General features: G+C 39.1%; 1 protein-coding gene across 3 annotated transcripts in view; it reads right to left on the reverse strand.

Annotated features, from left to right (window-relative positions):
- Nucleotides 1–19,234, reverse strand: part of LOC125230102 (CBP80/20-dependent translation initiation factor) — a 34,862-nt gene that overhangs the window by 13,819 nt on the left and 1,809 nt on the right. Inside the window, exons 2-3 of one of the 3 annotated variants that reach the window (XM_048135120.1) lie at nt 18,790–18,871; nt 11,563–11,641 (exon numbers count right to left, since the gene is read on the reverse strand). In XM_048135120.1, the coding sequence (XP_047991077.1) occupies nt 11,563–11,641; nt 18,790–18,871 (161 nt within the window). Of the gene's footprint in view, nt 1–6,107; nt 6,517–11,562; nt 11,654–18,789; nt 18,872–19,234 lie in introns of those variants that run through there. The other 2 variants (XM_048135119.1, XM_048135121.1) reach the window with 2 other exon arrangements.

Consider the following 19,234-nt stretch of genomic DNA (forward strand, 5'->3'; position numbering starts at 1 on the left):
CTAGTCTTTTGTGTTATTTGCTTGTAGAAGTGATTAGACAACATAGCTCAGCGAAACAAGACGGCATTTCTTAGTATGCTTAGTCCTCAAAACACGAGTAAAACAAACAATAAAGATGACTGTATTAGGTAGCTCTATATTCTATACTTAAGTATATAACTTAACGTAGCAATTTAGTGGCGGTAAAACACCTTAGTTATATAAGTACAATGAGGAACTGAGAGGTAGTAACTATTAATATCGAAAACGGGAATGTTTAGTCCCCTAGCGCTCATCTAAATTCGAGCGGGGAAAATGCAAATAACGAAATTGCAGCAGATCCTTATGAGGCTGAACTCTGTATCGTATTTGATGTACCTATATACAGTTTGTGTACGAGATGCATAAGCATCTCAGAAAATCTCCTGCATGTCATTGTAGTGCAGAAGAACAGAGTAATAGGTGTCTCTAAATCTAAAAAGCATCTCAGAAAATCTCCTGCATGTCATTGTAGTGCAGAAGAACAGAGTAGGTGTCTCTAAATCTAAATTTAAAAAGCTATAGAGGATTCAGGAAACATACCTAGGGTAAACTCTCCTCATTCGGTGACACGCCTAATTCGGTGAAACAAACAAAAATCGTCTTTCGGAATAGTGCTTCAAAGTTTGTATCACCACTTGTACTATTATATATTATATATTGTTTGTACTTGTACTATTGTATATTCTGTGGTATCACCGAATTAGGCGTGTCAGTGTCACCGAATGAGGCGAGTTTACGATACATGTCAGAACGGAGGAGGAAAAACTAAATGTGTTTTGCTTCAAACACGATGCATTTATCTTAATTGCTTTTAACATTTGGCGTTGCGTTACCCGTCAAAAAGTTTTATCGGTTAAAATGGTAATGCTAAACAGTAAAGCGTGAAGTCTACCTGCCTATATCGTACTGAAAAAGCGGGTTCATGGAACCCGTATTCGGCTGATTTCGTGAACAAATGGCAACACGCAATAAACCGATACATAAAGGCTTCGAAAAGAGAAGATAATAAATTATTCAAGCATAAAAATTCATACGCAGCCGAGCATATCTCTACGAAACAGTCCTTGATAATTTAATGTTACAGTTATTCTGAACATGATTTTGAAGATTAACTTTCCACAAATCCACAGGGATTCCGCACATGGTATCTTATGGACGAGGTGTAATAAGGTTAAGGATCTTTATCTAAATAGAATCTGATCGAAAAGAGAAGAATCGCAGAATGTATGGAATCCAATGCAGTAGGTATACATTATCTGACTGCTCTTTCTGCACAGACGATATGAAATTCCTCCGTCTTCGCGGAAACAAATTAGAATTGTATTACCGGTTGTTTGTCATTCACTAAAACACCGAGGGAAACCTTTATCATTCTCAGTATCCTGTAACGACCAGTGAAATTCTTTCAGATCAACCATCCAATTAGGTATATTAAAAAAAATCACAACCTATAGGGGGAACAGGAAAATCTAATCTTATCTAGTCTGAACGGAATGCATGGGACTTTAGTTAGACATTCTGTGGCTCTCTTTACGCACATACTCTGGTAATATTTTATGGTATAACTTAGTTTTGTCTATAGCATACTCATATAAACTAAAACCAAGGTACCATTTAAATTATCTGAAAAAATCAATGGGAATAGATTCACACTTATAGGTAGCTCGTTTCATTAAGTAAACAAAATCATTAATTTCACATGCAAACGCATAAATGAAGTCATTGTTTCAGACAATCGGCTGCCATCGGTCTGGCGATACGGCCTTGGGGCAACGACAGAACATAAGAGCAAACATGACGCATGACTGTACCAATTTAAAACTCCGCTCATATGAGGAACTCAAATAGCTGGCTAATCGTTTCAAGGAGAATTCGACGGGCTACCTTTGATGTTTAGAAGCCTATTTAGGTTACTTTTAACAAGGTTGCCAAAGAGTTCATGTGTCTTAATTGAGCTAAAATACGCTCTTTTTCCTCTAAAACAACTTGAACTTCTTTGTAGATCTTTTCCTATACAATAACCTAACCACAAAATTAAAATTTTGAAAAAACTCCCGACATAGTGGACCGATTTTCATGAAACATGGATGGCTAGGAGCACTCCAGACTAACTCAGATTTCAAACAAAAAAAACTAAATCTAAATCGGTTCTTCCGTTCGGGAGCTACGATGTCACAGACAGATAGATAGACAAACAGACAGACACGGGACACGGCAAACTTATAACACCCCGTCGTTTTTGCGTCGGGGGTTAAAACCTTATACGCAGTGGCGAGTTTATGCCACCCTCACAGATGGGGTGTGGTTAATGTGATGAAAAAAGCTGCAGTGCTAAGAGATATGGTGAACGACCGCCTGCTACATGGGGGTCCACTATATATCATTTGGAGCGACCCCACTGTCAACAACGACAACCCAGAACAGGAGTCCTGGCGCATGAGAACGAGGAGAACCGATCCCAAATAATGGGATAAGGCAAAGACAAAGACGAAAGAAGAGATGGGGTGTTGTAATGTCGTGATGGTTGCCCTAAGTAAATAGTAAATGGAAATTATACAATACATACGAGTACACTTTTACGTCACTAATATAGATGAATACGATACGAGCCCAATCAACCGCTTAATAAACTAGTATGTATGTTCAGATGGCACAAACAATGACATTTAATGAATGGGGCTTGGTTCTGAATGGATTTCGTTAAATCCAGTTGTTGACAATGTTTTGGTGGACAGCCAAGCCAAGGCTGCAAGGTCAGCGATAGTGAGCTTATATCACAGAGGTAAAACTGAGTAAATTTCTCTACCTGCCGGCCTACCATGCTTCCAATTTTATCACTTATCCACGTGGATAAGACATCTGTCACTCTCACACTGACATACTTGCTAAAGCGTGACAGACGTCTTATCCACGTGGATAAGTGATAAAATTAGAAGCATGATACGCCGGCTGATTAGATTAATACAATTGTTTATTGCTAAAGTGAGCAGAGTAGATCCTAGTCTTTCGTTCCAGAACCATTATTGGACAAATGGACATATTAGCTTTATTTGATTTTACTAATTTTACATCTTAGGCAGAGTCTACGGCACTTAGACGTGGGGAACCAATAGATATAAAAGAGAGGCACACAATGAAATGCCAATTTTTGCGGTATAATTTCCTGTAGTCGCGTGATATGGAAACATTTCTTTAGAAATAAGCACGATAAACTGCAATAGATTTAACCTCGTGATTAGTTTACCTAATTTAAGTACTCGTACGTTGCGTTGCGTATGAATTTACAAAGCAAGTATTTGGTGGTATTGTGTATAAGTGTAGGTACACACGAGACAAATTACACTACAGGTCAAAGTAATCTTGAACTTAATCCTTTAAATTACAAAGATAATAGTCGTGTCAGACAGTTTCTTCATGCGACATCGTCTGTATTATGTTGAGATGTCTTCCCTGGGCCCTATTTCTCGAAACTATTAGTTTTACTAGTATATAGTTATTAGCTACTAGTGAAAAATTGACAAGTCCTAATATTTTCTGTTTCTCAAAAATAATTATTCTACTTGTAACTAATACTGTTAAACTAATAAAAAATATTAGTCGGGCTTGGCTGAATGGTGCTTTTATTACCCATGTCTTCTCACCAATTAAAAAAAAAAACCGGGAATAGTACCGCCCATTTTTTTATTCGTTTTCCTTGCGCGGATTGTTTTTTGGATTGATTTCATATTTAAAATTAACTATGTATAGGAAGGCTTTGGAAGAGGCCTATGTCCTCAAAGGACAAGAGAAGTTAAGGTTGTAGATGGAAAAAATAATAGTAATATATTATAGTTATAAATAAAAACAAATAGATAATAAGCAAAAATAGTATACGTGTAGATGACAGCTTCAGTAAATAAAGGCTATTTTTATTTATTATGTATAGGTACAGATATTTTTTTGGAAGCTTTTCTGACGTTTTAATAAAATTTTATTTATGTTCAAAAAGTTTTGTCTACGAAAAATTGTTATTAGATCTTTTGCACTGTGGGAAGCAAACGAATCAGTACACATTTTATGACTTTGTTTAATAAAGTGCTGACGCTAATACTTTCGACTAATATTTTTTACAAACCTTCCGAGATTAATAGCTTTATTAGTGAATTTTACAAGTGTTTATATTTATTTTCACCACACCAACTGGTAAAGGCTTTCTTTGCTATTCGAAAACAAATAGCAAAATTGCATTTTATCCACAAGGGGGCAAAGTAATTTCACTTACATTTATATTAGGCCCGACGTTTCGAAGATCACATTATGTTCGTGGTCACGGGTAGACTGGCGAGGAATTGCATCAACATCTTCTAGCCACGCGAGTTTCTTGAACTACCCGCACTTGTTCTTGATTATTCACTTTTGCGCTAGGGTTGTCACTTTGCCTACACACAACACTCACGACATCAGCCGGTGTGTCCCTCGGTGTTTTTTCACGCTTACATTTGCTAATCACTGGATTCCACGAAGAAGAAATTCCCTGTCCCTCATTTTGGTTGAAATTTCGATGCTTCCTAATTTCAATCGCTTCACGTACTTTTCTGCTGTAGAACAGACGTTCCGTTGATAGAATTTTGGGACTATGGAGCTCGATCCAGTGGTTTGGTCCCGACTGTAGCAGATGTTCAGCTACCGCAGACTTATTAATTTGGCGGTTTTTGACAGCCGCGATATGCTCCTTGACCCTTACCGCTATTGTGCGTTTGGTTTCTCCAATATAGGAACTACCACAGCTGCAATCTATCTTGTACACACCTGGTGTCTGATACGGGATAACATCCTTTGCTGACCTAAGTTGCCCTGACACTTTGGACATCGGTAAGTACACGGTACGTATAGAATACTTCCCTAGTACCGTCCCGACCTTGTCCGTCACACCTCTGACGTAGGGCATATGAGTGCAAATCGTGTTAGTCTAAATCAATATAAAGTAATTTCATACAAATTTTAACTCGATTTCTTAATCTGGCTGCTAGATTTTACCTATAAATGATGATTTTGAATCATAAATATTGAATAAATTGATGGATTTGATTTATTTTGATGTTTTACAGTCAGTATTTTGTTCGTGTCGGTGTGGTGAAAAATTTTGTGTTTCACTCGGTGGCAGTTTGTTTAACCTTCGTGCCTTGATACCCTCGCAACGCTCAAGATTCCACTTTTTGAACCACTCGCTACGCTCGCGGTTCAAAATAGGAATCTTTCGCTTACTCAGGTATCAATATTGGCACGTGCGGTTAAACAAGTACTTTGCCCCCATGTAAAACAAATAACTATTTTTTATTCATGAAACAAAAATCCAAAGAGTTCTAATAATATTAGCTAATATTTATTAGCTAGTAACTAATATTTTATAGAGTAGCTTCGAGAAACGTACCTACACTAGTAAACTTGTAAAAATATTAGTTCATGGACTAATATTATTAATATTAGTTTCGAGAAATAGGGCCCTGGTGACCCTATCTGTCATACGAAATTTAACATTTGAAAAGTGTATATCCAAATGGGCTTATTTTAGTATGGACTTCACAGAGTCCTTTTGAAAAGACGTCTTATTTATAATTTGTTCATAGAGATTTTGGAGTCAAACGTGATGATAAGAAAAGGAATCCGCAGCGTTTTATAAAACGTAAAGGTTTCTGAAAATAACCATGTTGCTAAATGCTAATGCGGTGTCCAGCAGAAGAAATTATGGGTTAGTTCGCGGGAGAGCATGACCAGCGCAAAATCACATACATCAAGAACTACTTGTAGATACTGTTTTGTTGACAACACACGTGCTACAAATCGGAAGGGGAAGGTAGAGAAGGGGGAGGATGTCACCGAGTGAAAAGTGCGTCTTAGCAACAAGCACTTTAATTATGTGCAGAATGCCTCCCCTGTTTCAAAGTTGTTTAAATTTGTGGTTACTTTTCTTTGTTATGCCCTGCCATAAAGTGAAAAGAAAAGACTAGTCGGGTCAATGCACCAGTGTACGAAAAAGTATCATACTCATTCAGTATTCATAATGTTGAGCATTAGCAAGTTTCATTCAAATTACAAACAGTACTCACACATCCGAAGTAGAAAACCTGCCGCGCACCATTTTCAATATTTTCCACTCACTCTTCAGTCACAAAACAATAAAACAACACCCAACACAAAGTCTTCACTTGTTTACCCGAATCACTATAAAATTTATCACAGAATAGCGTCAATCCCTGTGCAAACTTGGCAATCTGTCGCACTGAAATTACGTTTCATTTCACTACACTTGGGATTTATTATTAGAATCTAGTCTAAATAAACGGAAAGAGCTTATACGCTTTCCTGAGAGCTCGTTTCGGTGATTTAGCTTCAGAGACGAAGGTCGGAGAGTTCAAGTTTCGGTCGTTCGTGGGTCGGGTTCGGTCGGGTGCGCGGTCTGGCAGCGCGAGCGCGGATGGCACGGGCGCGCGCGGTCTAGAGCGCGGCGCGAAACAAAGTGATAACAAAAACTACAACTGATAGGTAAGCAGACGCGTTTGCCTGCTTTGGAGCGGCGCCAGCGAACTGGATTACTACCGCTTTGGCTTGACGAAAAACAAACTATCGCTGCAAGGTCGCGGTACATCAACGATCAGGAAATTTTGATGACTGAGAAAATTTTCTGAGAAAAATATTTGGGTTCAGAACTCTCACAAGCTCACAGCGACAGATTCACTTGCTTATTTCAGGACAACATTTTGAGCTTTTCCAATTGGCGATATAATAAATATGTATTGAAATTGGAGGATTCTTAGAGTAAACAATCTACAGGCAAAAATTGGACAGTTCTAGGTATCTCAAACTCTCTAGCTCTTAAACTATTACGATTAGAGGTACACTTTCATTCCATTATAGTGTCATTTCATTAAACAGAAAACCGGCCAAGTGCGAGTCGGGCTCGCGCACAAAGGGTTCCGTAGCAGCAAATATAATAAACCAATAACTTAACCAAAATTACAGTTAAATCAACCTATCTCAAAAACTATAAGAGATACTTTGATCAAACCAAAAATCGTTGAAAGAGTTAATTAGCATGCATCACCTCTATTTTTTTTAGAATTTTATACCCCGTAGTTATAAAAATAGAGGGGGGGGGACATACTTTTTACGACTTTGAGAGCTGATATCTCAAAAACCGTTCACTTTAAGAAAAATGTTTTTTAGAAAACTTTATATCATTTTAAAAGACCTTTCCATTGATACCCCACACGGGTATGTACATCGAAAAAAAAATTTTCATCCCTCAGTTACATGTATGGGGGCCCCACCCCCAATTCTTTTTTTTTACTATTTAGTGTCATAATTTTGTAGCGGTTCATACAACACATATTCCCATCAAATTTCATCACTGTAGTACTTATAGTTTCCGAGTAAATCGGCTGTGACAGACGGACAGACGGACAGACGGACAGACGGACATGACGAAACTATAAGGGTTCCGTTTTTGCCATTTTGGCTACGGAACCCTAAAAAGGAAATAATAATTTAAGCCAAACGACCACTTGACTGGCCATTTCCTATCACACAATCTCGGGGCTAAATAGCCGCGATGTAAAGAGTGATAAATGCCGCAAATTGTGCCAATGTTGACGTTGAGTCGCTGATGAGTGTGACATAACTGCACGACGTTACGTCGACAGACGTCAAAGGGACGTTGTTGGTCGTGTACGTTCCTGGTAGAGTTACTTGCCAAGTAGGTGGTGAAGGGTTTAATGAGATTTCCGATGAACAAGACATATTGAGAAATTGCTCATTGTCAGAGATATTTATCAATTATGATATAAAATAAAACTATGGAAACGGATTAAATCGCGTATAATGATTTTAAAATACATCCCGACGTTTCGAACTCTTTACAGCGTTCGTGGTCAACGGGTGACTGAGGAAAAATTAAAATGTGCAAAAGCTACCCACTTACAAGAAATATTAACGAACCATGACCACAAATAATATAGATTTCTAAGGCAGGTTCACACACTATTAATAAAGCTAGTTATACAATATTCAAAAAAAATTACCATTACTCTGTTAAAAAAAAAAAAAAAAAAATAAACCAATTAATCTACACAAAATTGACAAAGAAACAAACTGCAAATGTCCAACACCATACAACACAAATGCCTCACAGCCTTCGTCGTGCTTGTTCCATTATCAGATGTACTACTGGATCCCAAGCCGGTGGTAAAGTAAAGCCATCCTCTCTATTAAAGTTTGGATATTTCTTGATCTCAATGGCCTCTCGCAACATTCTGGGTATATATCGCTTCTCCTTAGCGAGAACCAGAGGCTTGTCAAACTTTATAGCATGATTGACTTTATCCATGACATGTTCAGAGACTGCAGACCTTTGCCGACGGTGCTTGACATCCGCTATGTGTTCCTTCATACATACAATCATACATACAATCACGCCTGTATCCCATAAAGGGGTAGGCAGAGCACATGAAACCACCAAAGCTTCAGTGCCACTCTTGGCAAGTAAGGGGCTGAAAGAAAATTAACCCGATTGTGTTCCTTCACCCGTGTGGAAATGCTTCGTTTCGTCTGTCCCACATATGACAGGCCGCACTCACAGTCTAGCCTGTACACTCCCGCGCTTTGTAGAGGAGTTTGACATTTCACAGGCCTCAGGAATTGGGACATCTTCTTCATAGGCTTGAAATAAGTTTTAATAGAAGCCCGTTTCAAGATGTGGCTGATCCTATCTTCTTGGATGTTCTCATTTTGAGGAATCCTGATAATAGCTTAGGTCGCACTGTGTATAGAAAACCTACTCATACTGATAGGTACTTAAATGGCAAATCTCACCACCATCCCAGTCAACTAGCTACTGTAGGCAAATCTTTGTTTCAGAGAGCCCAAAGGATATGTGACGACCAACATTTGACCGCGGAGCTTCGACATGCCAGGCAGGCGCTGTTGGCGAACGAGCTCAAGATACCGCGTGTCAAGCAGAAGGCCCGTTTGAAGATCCCTACAGTCGAGCGCCGGCCTGCAATTCTCCCTTTTGTTAGAGGGGTCACAGATAGGATCAGCCACATCTTGAAACGGGCTTCTATTAAAACTTATTTCAAGCCTATGAAGAAGATGTCCCAATTCCTGAGGCCTGTGAAATGTCAAACTCCTCTACAAAGCGCGGGAGTGTACAGGCTAGACTGTGAGTGCGGCCTGTCATATGTGGGACAGACGAAACGAAGCATTTCCACACGGGTGAAGGAACACATAGCGGATGTCAAGCACCGTCGGCAAAGGTCTGCAGTCTCTGAACATGTCATGGATAAAGTCAATCATGCTATAAAGTTTGACAAGCCTCTGGTTCTCGCTAAGGAGAAGCGATATATACCCAGAATGTTGCGAGAGGCCATTGAGATCAAGAAATATCCAAACTTTAATAGAGAGGATGGCTTTACTTTACCACCGGCTTGGGATCCAGTAGTACATCTGATAATGGAACAAGCACGACGAAGGCTGTGAGGCATTTGTGTTGTATGGTGTTGGACATTTGCAGTTTGTTTCTTTGTCAATTTTGTGTAGATTAATTGGTTAATTATTTTTTTTTTTTTTAACAGAGTAATGGTAAAATTTTTTGAATATTGTATAACTAGCTTTATTAATAGTGTGTGAACCTGCCTTAGAAATCTATATTATTTGTGGTCATGGTTCGTTAATATTTCTTGTAAGTGGGTAGCTTTTGCACATTTTAATTTTTTCTCAGTCACCCGTTGACCACGAACGCTGTAAAGAGTTCGAAACGTCGGGATGTATTTTAAATTCATTATACGCGATTTAATCCGTTTCCATAGTTTTATTTCATGAGTAACTATCGCGGTAACCGAAGACAATATTAATTATGATATACTTTATTGTTTTTTTTTTCATGTTCTTACAAACTGTTTTTTTCTTTTATGTTATCTAAGTTTCGTGACGCATTGGTTTTACTGTAATGTCATGTAAACATGTTTTTACTAATAAATAATAATAATAAATATTTAGGAAGATTTTGGTTTTTATGACACATTTTATGAGCACTTTGGCCGCTACTACGATATATCTGATGGCCACTCTACAATGACAGCCAGATAGGTTGGACTCATCAATCTGGGTTTTCACAATCAAAGTTTAGCCGTAAGTGCAAGGAGGAAATAATGAGAATTCGCACTTGATAAGTTAGATTATTCTGAGACAGTAATAATATGCTGATGTCAACAAATGATCGAGGGCTAAGCAAATGCGCATTAGGATAATGATAAACATCCTGAAGTAAGGTATAAATAGATTTGTCAATGCCAATATTGCCAATCGATATGGCCGCGCTGGATTGGAACGGGTTGAATCTGCGGATAACGTTACAGATGGCTGGGTTTGTCACTGATCGATCATGTTATGTGATATACATATTACCATTTGCCAGTTTTGTAATGGGTATAATGGTATAAACACAATAAATGTAAATAACTCTTATGTTAGCCTTTCATTCGTTCATCCTGTCATACACGTTCAAGCATACATAGAGGTTAAAACGAAGACAGGTATGCAGCAGTCTCCGTCTGCAGAGGATCTACGCCTACAGTAAAAACGAAAATCGAAACTTCTTTACAGAGAGCCTAAGTACTGCGAAGTGCGAACACCGAAATGAAGTTCGCAAATTACGGGCATCTCTTTGTTTTCCTGCAAGCTCTTTACAGCTCAGGGGGCCGATTTTTGAGTCTCACTGTCGCTAAAATACCGGTTGAAAACGGTGAATTGCCTATTATTTTCAGTGACAATTTTCTGAATTCGAACGCCGTGAGACTCAAAAATCGGCCCCCTGCAAACGCACTACAGTCTGCAGTCCACAATTTGCAAATTTGGATGTCCGCGGAAAACCTTCCGTTTCTAATAAGATCTCTTTGTAGAGACTTTACGCATAATACCGTAAGTATCGCGGACACTATAGGGAGTATTTTATACAACGTTGTAAAATTACTGTCTTAATAAATACGTACTCGTGTAGTGTAAAGAGCGAAAGTTACTGACAAATCCTTGCTACGCCCGGGTGCTCAGCCAACATGCCAATGCCAATACGCTAAGCAGCGAACGAATCGCCACCACTACACACACACTAATATTGGAGGTTCCACCAAAAGCAAGTATATTATACGCGATGAGCTAAAGGCGATAATCATTCCCGTGTAAATAAATGAGACGCGATGATGGCGCGAGCGAGTTAGTTAGTCTCCGACTCCAAGCGATGAACTGTAAAGCCTCCCACACACAAAGCGTTTTGATAGCGTAGCGTTAGCGAAGCGCAATGATAGCGGTGCGCCGGCGGAACGCTCGCATTCCGCTCGGAATCCGCGCTCGTTAACGGCTCAGCCACGACATTGGTCTATGCGAGACAGCGGTGAGCGGCAGCCATACATTGGAGCGAGACACGGCGATGGGACTTTTCATTCGCACGTAAGGTATTGCCATTTTGACTTTGCCCCTGGGAAAAGAAAAGTAAAATTCGAATCAACTCACCGATTCTGCTGATCAGCGGGCTTGGCCATGGTGAACTCCTTGGCGTGGACGTTCAGCTTGTTGGTGGAGGCTGGTGCGTCTGTGCGGACACCTGGCGGTCAACGGTGGCGTCAAGAGAAGAAGGAGAGAGAGTTAGGAGGAGGAGAGTTAGAGTGAAGGGGTGGAGATAGGGTTGCCAGGCGAATGGTTATCGATAGATTTTTCTAAGAGGTAACAACAATGGCATAAACATAGTGCGCCAGTACAGTCAAATATCGGAGGAATTCGATCAAAATAGCTTCTCTTTAGCACTATCACCCAGTGACTCGCGTCTTTCTTTTGCTAGACTTGAAACCTGGCCGTCAGGTCAGGATGAGAAATTTTGAAGTCTGGCAACCCTATTTAGCAAAAAAAATTATACTAATTAAGAAATGCTCTCGGTTTTGAATAGAGAATCAATAGTATCTGAATAGATGGTTCTAATTCGGATTTATGTAAAATTAACTATATTGACCCAAGGGCATTTCTCAAGCACACACTTTTATTACAAGTAATAATATTCTGTATCATTGTTAAGAGCGCTATGACAAAAAAAGGCGATATATTGTAAAATGCACAATATTTATCGACAAAATTGTACACTTTACTCATACTAAAAGACAGTGAAAGTACTTGTTTCAGTTAGAACATCTTATTAACTGTCGGTTAAATAAAAAACATATGAAAAAAAAAGCTTTTTCAATTAGTAATGATTGTTTTTCTGATGCTCGTTTAGGAAAAACCGCGTGAAGCACAGAATTCGGAGCTCTTATTATGTACAATTTGATAAGATCACTCTCATAAATGAGGTAAATTTGAGTTCCAAATATCTTGTACTTAAGGCCCATTAAACAATATTTATCATTTAATCCTTTGAAATTGAGAAATTGAAAGTAAAACGAACTCAATTTTGTCTTGAAAATACATCGAAACAAGTGATCATTTCTCCGAAAATCTACATGTTATCGAAGTTATTTTAGTATATAAATAATCTGCACAATGTGCTTAAACTGCTGTTATCCATTTGTCGTTATAATATTTTATCATGATTTTTTGCCAATTTTTTGAAAACTAGCCTTCCTGTCGCTATTTTACCGGCGACGGACGCCTGCGATTTCAGTGCCGCGCCGGAGCTCGAGGAGGTAAGACGTATGTCGCTTTGGTCTCCGAGTTTTCATCGCAAACGTCGAGAATATTTATTGTTGTGTGGGTCGGACGCCTTGTTTCTACACGGGCTATCCTCGCATTGTGTGTGTGTAAACAGCGACCAACGAATTTGATCCTAGATCCGTAAATATTTGCTTTGCTTTTGTAATACTTTGTTATGTTTAAATGTTAAAGTATTACAACGTTGTGATGATAAAAATGTGAAAATTACAATACGGTCAAGATGATAAGACACATCAAGATGGTACTCGGGATCTGATGATGGAGCCAGAAGGTGGTCACCAGTACCAGTGAACCATGTAAGTAAACGACTTCATGTTTAGGCTCGTTGGGTTCGTCTCAACAAGACCTTTGACAAGAGGTGGTACTCAGGGTCTGATGATGGAGCCAGATGGTGGTCACCAGTACCAATGAACCATATAACTAAACCCAGAGATGGGGAAATCGTAATCGATTCCGGATTACACGATTACTTGATTTTACTTTGTAATCTGACACTGGGTGTCAGATTACTTGTAATGTAATCAAGTGAAACGGTAAATTACCATTACATGTAAAGGAATCACTAATCATCTATACAATCATTACTATTACCAATAATTCGGAATCATAGTCGATTCAAAATAACTGAAATTATTGACTTGATTACTTTCAGATTACGAATATGTAGTACCTCAGATTGCTGACTGTCACTTTGACACAAAAGTCGTCATGGGTGTCGTAAAATAGGTTTTAGGAGGTGCTGATTCCAAAATTAATGACTAATGTTCAATCTGACATTGCTGACTGTCACTCTGACACAAAAGTCGTCATGGGTGTCGTAAAATAGGTTTTAGGGGGTGCTGATTCCAAAATGAATGACCAATTTGGAATCTGACATTGCTGACTGTCACTTTGACACAAAAGTCGTCATGGGTGTCGTAAAATAGGTTTTAGGGGGTGCTGATTCCAAAATTAATGACCAATGTGGAATCTGACATTGCTGACTGTCACTTTGACACAAAAGTCGTCATGGGTGTCGTAAAATAGGTTTTAGGAGGTGCTGATTCCAAAATTAATGACTAATGTTCAATCTGACATTGCTGACTGTCACTCTGACACAAAAGTCGTTATGGGTGTCGTAAAATAGGTTTTAGGGGTGCTGATTCCAAAATTAATGACCAATTTGGAATCTGACATTGCTGACTGTCACTTTGACACAAAAGTCGTCATGGGTGTCGTAAAATAGGTTTTAGGGGGTGCTGATTCCAAAATTAATGACCAATGTGGAATCTGACATTGCTGACTGTCACTTTGACACAAAAGTCGTCATGGGTGTCGTAAAATAGGTTTTAGGGGGTGCTGATTCCAAAATTAATGACCAATGTTCAATCTGATATTGCTGACTGTCACTCTGACACAAAAGTCGTCATGGGTGTCGTAAAATAGGTTTTAGGGGGTGCTGATTCCAAAATTAATGACCAATGTTCAATCTGACATTGCTGACTGTCACTCTGACACAAAAGTCGTCATGGGTGTCGTAAAATAGGTTTTAGGGGGTGCTGATTCCAAAATTAATGACCAATGTTCAATCTGACATTGCTGACTGTCACTTTGACACAAAAGTCGTCATGGGTGTCGTAAAATAGGTTTTAGGGGGTGCTGATTCCAAAATTAGTGACCAATTTGGAATCTGACATTGCTGACTGTCACTTTGACACAAAAGTCGTCATGGGCGTCGTCAAATAGGTATCCGGAGGTGTTTGAAAACTAATGACCAATTTGGAATCTGACACTGTTGACTGTCACTTTGACACAAAAGTGATCATGGGTGTCTTCAAATAGGTTTTCATGGGTACTGATCTCAATATTAATGATCAATTTGGAATCTGACATTGCTGACTGTCACTTTGACATAAAAGTCGTTATGGGTGTCGTCAAATAGGTTTCCTTTCCAGGGGTACTGTGCAATGTCAGGTTCCAAATCGGTCATTACTTTTTAAATCATTTCATTAATTTTGGAATCAGTGCCCCCTAAAAACTATTTGACAACACCCATGATTCCTTTTGTGTCAAAATTACAATTAGCACTGTGAGATTCCAAAATAGTCGTTAATTTTGGAATCAGCACCCCCGGAAACCTTTTTGAAGACACCCATGACGACTTTTGTGTCAAAGTGACAGTCAGCAATGTCAAGATTCCAAATCGGTCATTAATTTTCAAATCAGCACCTCCGGAAACCTATTTGACGACACCCATGACGACTTTTGTGTCAAAGTGACAGTCAGCAATGTCAGATTCCACATTGGTCATTAATTTTGGAATCAGCACCCCCTAAAACCTATTTTACGACACCCATGACGACTTTTGTGTCAAAGTGACAGTCAGCAATGTCAGATTCCAAATTGGTCATTCATTTTGGAATCAGCACCCCCTAAAACCTATTTTACGACACCCATGATGACTTTTGTGTCAAAGTGGCAGTCAGCAATGTTAGATTCCACATTGGTCATTAATTTTGGAATCAGCACCCCTAAAACCAATTTTACGACACCCATGACGACTTTTGTGTCAAAGTGACAGTCAGCAATGTCAGATTCCACATTGTTCATTAATTTTGGAATCAGCACCCCCGCAAACCTATTTGACGACACCCATGACGACTTTTGTGTCAAAGTGACAGTCAGCAATGTCAGATTCCACATTGGTCATTAATTTTGGAATCAGCACCACCTAAAACCTCTTTACGACACCCATGACGACTTTTGTGTCAAAGTGACAGTCAGCAATGTCAGATTCCACATTGTTCATTAATTTTGGAATCAGCACTCCCGCAAACCTATTTGACGACACCCATGACGACTTTTGTGTCAAAGTGACAGTCAGCAATGTCAGATTCCACATTGGCCATTAATTTTGGAATCAGCACCCCCTAAAACCTATTTTACGACACCCATGACGACTTTTGTGTCAAAGTGCCAGTCAGCAATGTCAGATTCCAAATCGGTCATTAATTTTTAAATCAGCACACCCGAAAACCTATACTCGTGGTATATGCACTTGAAATGTGAAAGTGAAAATGCTAGAATGACATGTAAACCACGAAGTTGTATAGTCATATTGTTCATTGGTATTGGTGACCACCATCTGGCTCCATCATCAGACCCTGAGCACCACCTTGAAGTAATTAGAATTGTATTTGTCTTATTTTATCATCATATTAATATAATTATACTTTACTCTAATACTTATCATATAACAAAAGCAAATATTTGGGATGGGATCTACTTTTATAATTATTACTTTAATTTTTTAAATAAATTTTAACATAATTGATATTATTTCGCGCTATATTCTCGTATTTTCGTACAAAATAATGTTTATTAGAAACCAAAAGTTTATATCGAGATAGTAGATTGTGGTTGTTATCAAAATTCCATAGAAAGGATCAAGATTGTTTTGTCCATTATTGTAGTGCGAGCGAGTGATAAGACGTGCTAGAAAGGGTCGGCATATTGGGCTCGCGCGGCGGGTAAAATACCTAATTTCGCCCGACGCCGAAATGTTATAACGCTCTTAAGTATTAATTACTTATATTATGAGAAGGAAGCTGGAAAAGGAAAGAAAAGTCGTGAAAATGAAACCAAAACAATAAAGTGTGATCTAATTTTAGAACTATTAGACAATTAAATATTATGCGTATCAAAACAACCCACATGGAAGGGACCAGGTACATAATTTGAAATACAAAAAAACACGTATGGAAACTGTGCACCTTTGCAGTAATTTTGTATTGGCCCTTATCCAAATGGGTTAATTTCGATTCGATCTATGGGTCAATACAAGTCAACTGCAACACAAATGTATGGGAATTGCACGCCGATGTTGGAATTCCCCTGTAGGCCCTGTAATAATCGTGCAGCTCCCATACAAGATGCGATTTGTTTGCAGTCCATCTGTATAGGCCCTAAAGCAAAATAATCGATGCATCTTTGGCACGAATCGATTGCGAATGTTGCCATAAACAATACAAATAAATTATCTGTACGTAATCGGGTAACCCGGTTGGCCATGCGCGGCGCCACGCACGAATGCTAACTTTCTAACTAACTGATCCTAGATTTGCTATTAACACGCAGTTTAGCTAAGGGCCACTTGCACGAACGAAAATGGAGGGTTAACCAGAGGTTTAACCCACCATTTTATATGGAATTTGACAGATGACAGCCCACTAACCCTGAGTTAAATGGTTGGTGCAAGTGGGCCTAACAGATTCATAATTATTCTACACTAAAATTACGACGAATCTAGCGTGCGTCTGTCGCGTGCAGTGTTTTCTTTAAACTAACACATAAATCAATCGCTGCTTGCTCATATGAGTAACAGTCTACATGAAACTCAATGATATGAGCAATTGAGCATACTACACAAGATTTCGATTCTAAGCTTTTTGCAACACTATTAACGAACCTGTGGTTTCAGGTTCGGTAGGCGTCGGAGTCGTCACGGCAACAGTTGCCGCGGCTACCACCGGTGCCACTGATACAGGTACGACCGGTACAGCGGGTACCACTGCTGGCTCCGACACAGGCGTGGTCACGGTCACGGGCGCTACCGGGACCGGTACCGGTACTGATACGGGAACGGTTACGGATACCGGCTCCACAACAGGCGCGACCGGTGTCATCGGCTGAGCCAACGACTGCTTCATTATACACCTCGACATCAATTCACTTACACACAATTATAATCTTATTTCACTAAAAACATCGAGGAAACGCACATGCGTTTGACAGCGCACTAAACATGAGACTGTCGAGACGTTCCAAATATGATTGTTTGTTTATTTTTAATTTTGGCGCCAATTTCGGCCGGTGACGTTCGCCAGCCAGCCGTGTTTTGACAGTTGACCAACCTTATTCAATAAATCGCAACGAACTATCCTAACGAGTTGTTGGCTTACGATTACGACTCACGTTCGATTTGTTTTGAAAACTACAGTACATAGACCAAAGATGTAGGTGTATGTTGAGCCCGATTATTTAGGTACAGTACATGCTGATGAGACGATAAAACGGTCGTCTCCTTAAACAAAGGATACTATAGACTAGACAGCCAAATAATAATACCACTACCGAACGAGATGGTCACATACAAATTATAATAAGAGTGACAGAGAGCAAAATGTTATTTTTTGTCTTTGTCATAGTTTCACTTTTTCGCCGCTGCCACAAACGAGTTTGTGGCAAACAATAATTGGACGTGACTTGTCAAGCTTATTATCCGCCCAAATTACGTAGGTTGTTTATGGTAAACTGTCAGCCATTTTTAAAGTGATTCTTAAATTCGCTCCATTATTCTATATCTGTCCCTTACGGGTGTACGCTTGTGTCAAGTCTATAGTATCCTTCGTCTGAGGTCGTCTCCTTCTCAAATGCAATGAATGAATGAAATTAATCAAATGAATGAATGACATTCATTCAACGGGCTGTAAAAGTGACACCCTACATGACCTACATGGATATTTTACAGAAGTTCACACTAGCGCCACTTACGAGTCCGATTAAGTACAGAATTACAGATAACTAAACTTTGCATTTGTTGAGCCAATCAGAAGCATAGATAAAAGAGACCAAAACGTAGAGTGCAAAGTATTGTAACATTTGTAAGCGAAAAGACGACAACTGATGTTGACTGCCTGCTTGAAATGTCAATTTTGCAGCTACAATACTTTGGACCACTACACTTAACCTATTTATGTCCCCTAAAGTTAACTCTGCACAGACTTTGATGTAAGAAAGAACATAATGTGAAAGTATTTGACTGCAAAGTATGTGCAGCATTAGCATGGTTCGTCTCCATACTTACACCATTAGGACTTTACAATATTGTAAACAAACAAATACCATATTCATGCAGTGACTCAGCCAAAGAAACGTACCACAGATACAAAAAGTGTTTTACTGGAAAAATGATAGAGTCACGTGGTTTGGTTTGTTTACATTATTTTAAAGTGCTAATGGAATATACTAAATCATCTTGTCTATTAGTCTTGAACAAACCTGGGGGTCTGTATATCTCCAGCGTGGGTTTGCCCTTGGCGTTGGTCAGAATCATGCTCCGCCGCTTCCCGTTGTTCGGAAACTGTAAAATAAATGCCAGAATTATTCGTCAGTAATGGATTGTCACGTTTTATTTTTAGCACTAGATTTCGGATGAAATCTGGGCATCACCGACGAATCTGAAAGATGACTTATGTTATTATTTAAAGTCTAAGGACCATCAAACGGCCAAGCCACATATTTTGAGTTTGTTGTACGATGTGATGTGTATACCTAGTTTGCGAAGTAGGTGTCTTGTAGACTTCTAGAGTTAGAAGCTTGACTCTTGACATGAGATCTGACAACTTGATAATGTAAAAATGTTGATAAAGTACCTATAGGACTATCCAAGCTTTTAGTTTAGGTCGCACAACTCAATAGGGTTTGAGCATTAGGTCACTTTCGT

Source organism: Leguminivora glycinivorella, chromosome 10 (genome assembly GCF_023078275.1).
Source record: "Leguminivora glycinivorella isolate SPB_JAAS2020 chromosome 10, LegGlyc_1.1, whole genome shotgun sequence".
In the NCBI taxonomy this organism is placed as follows: domain Eukaryota; kingdom Metazoa; phylum Arthropoda; class Insecta; order Lepidoptera; family Tortricidae; genus Leguminivora; species Leguminivora glycinivorella.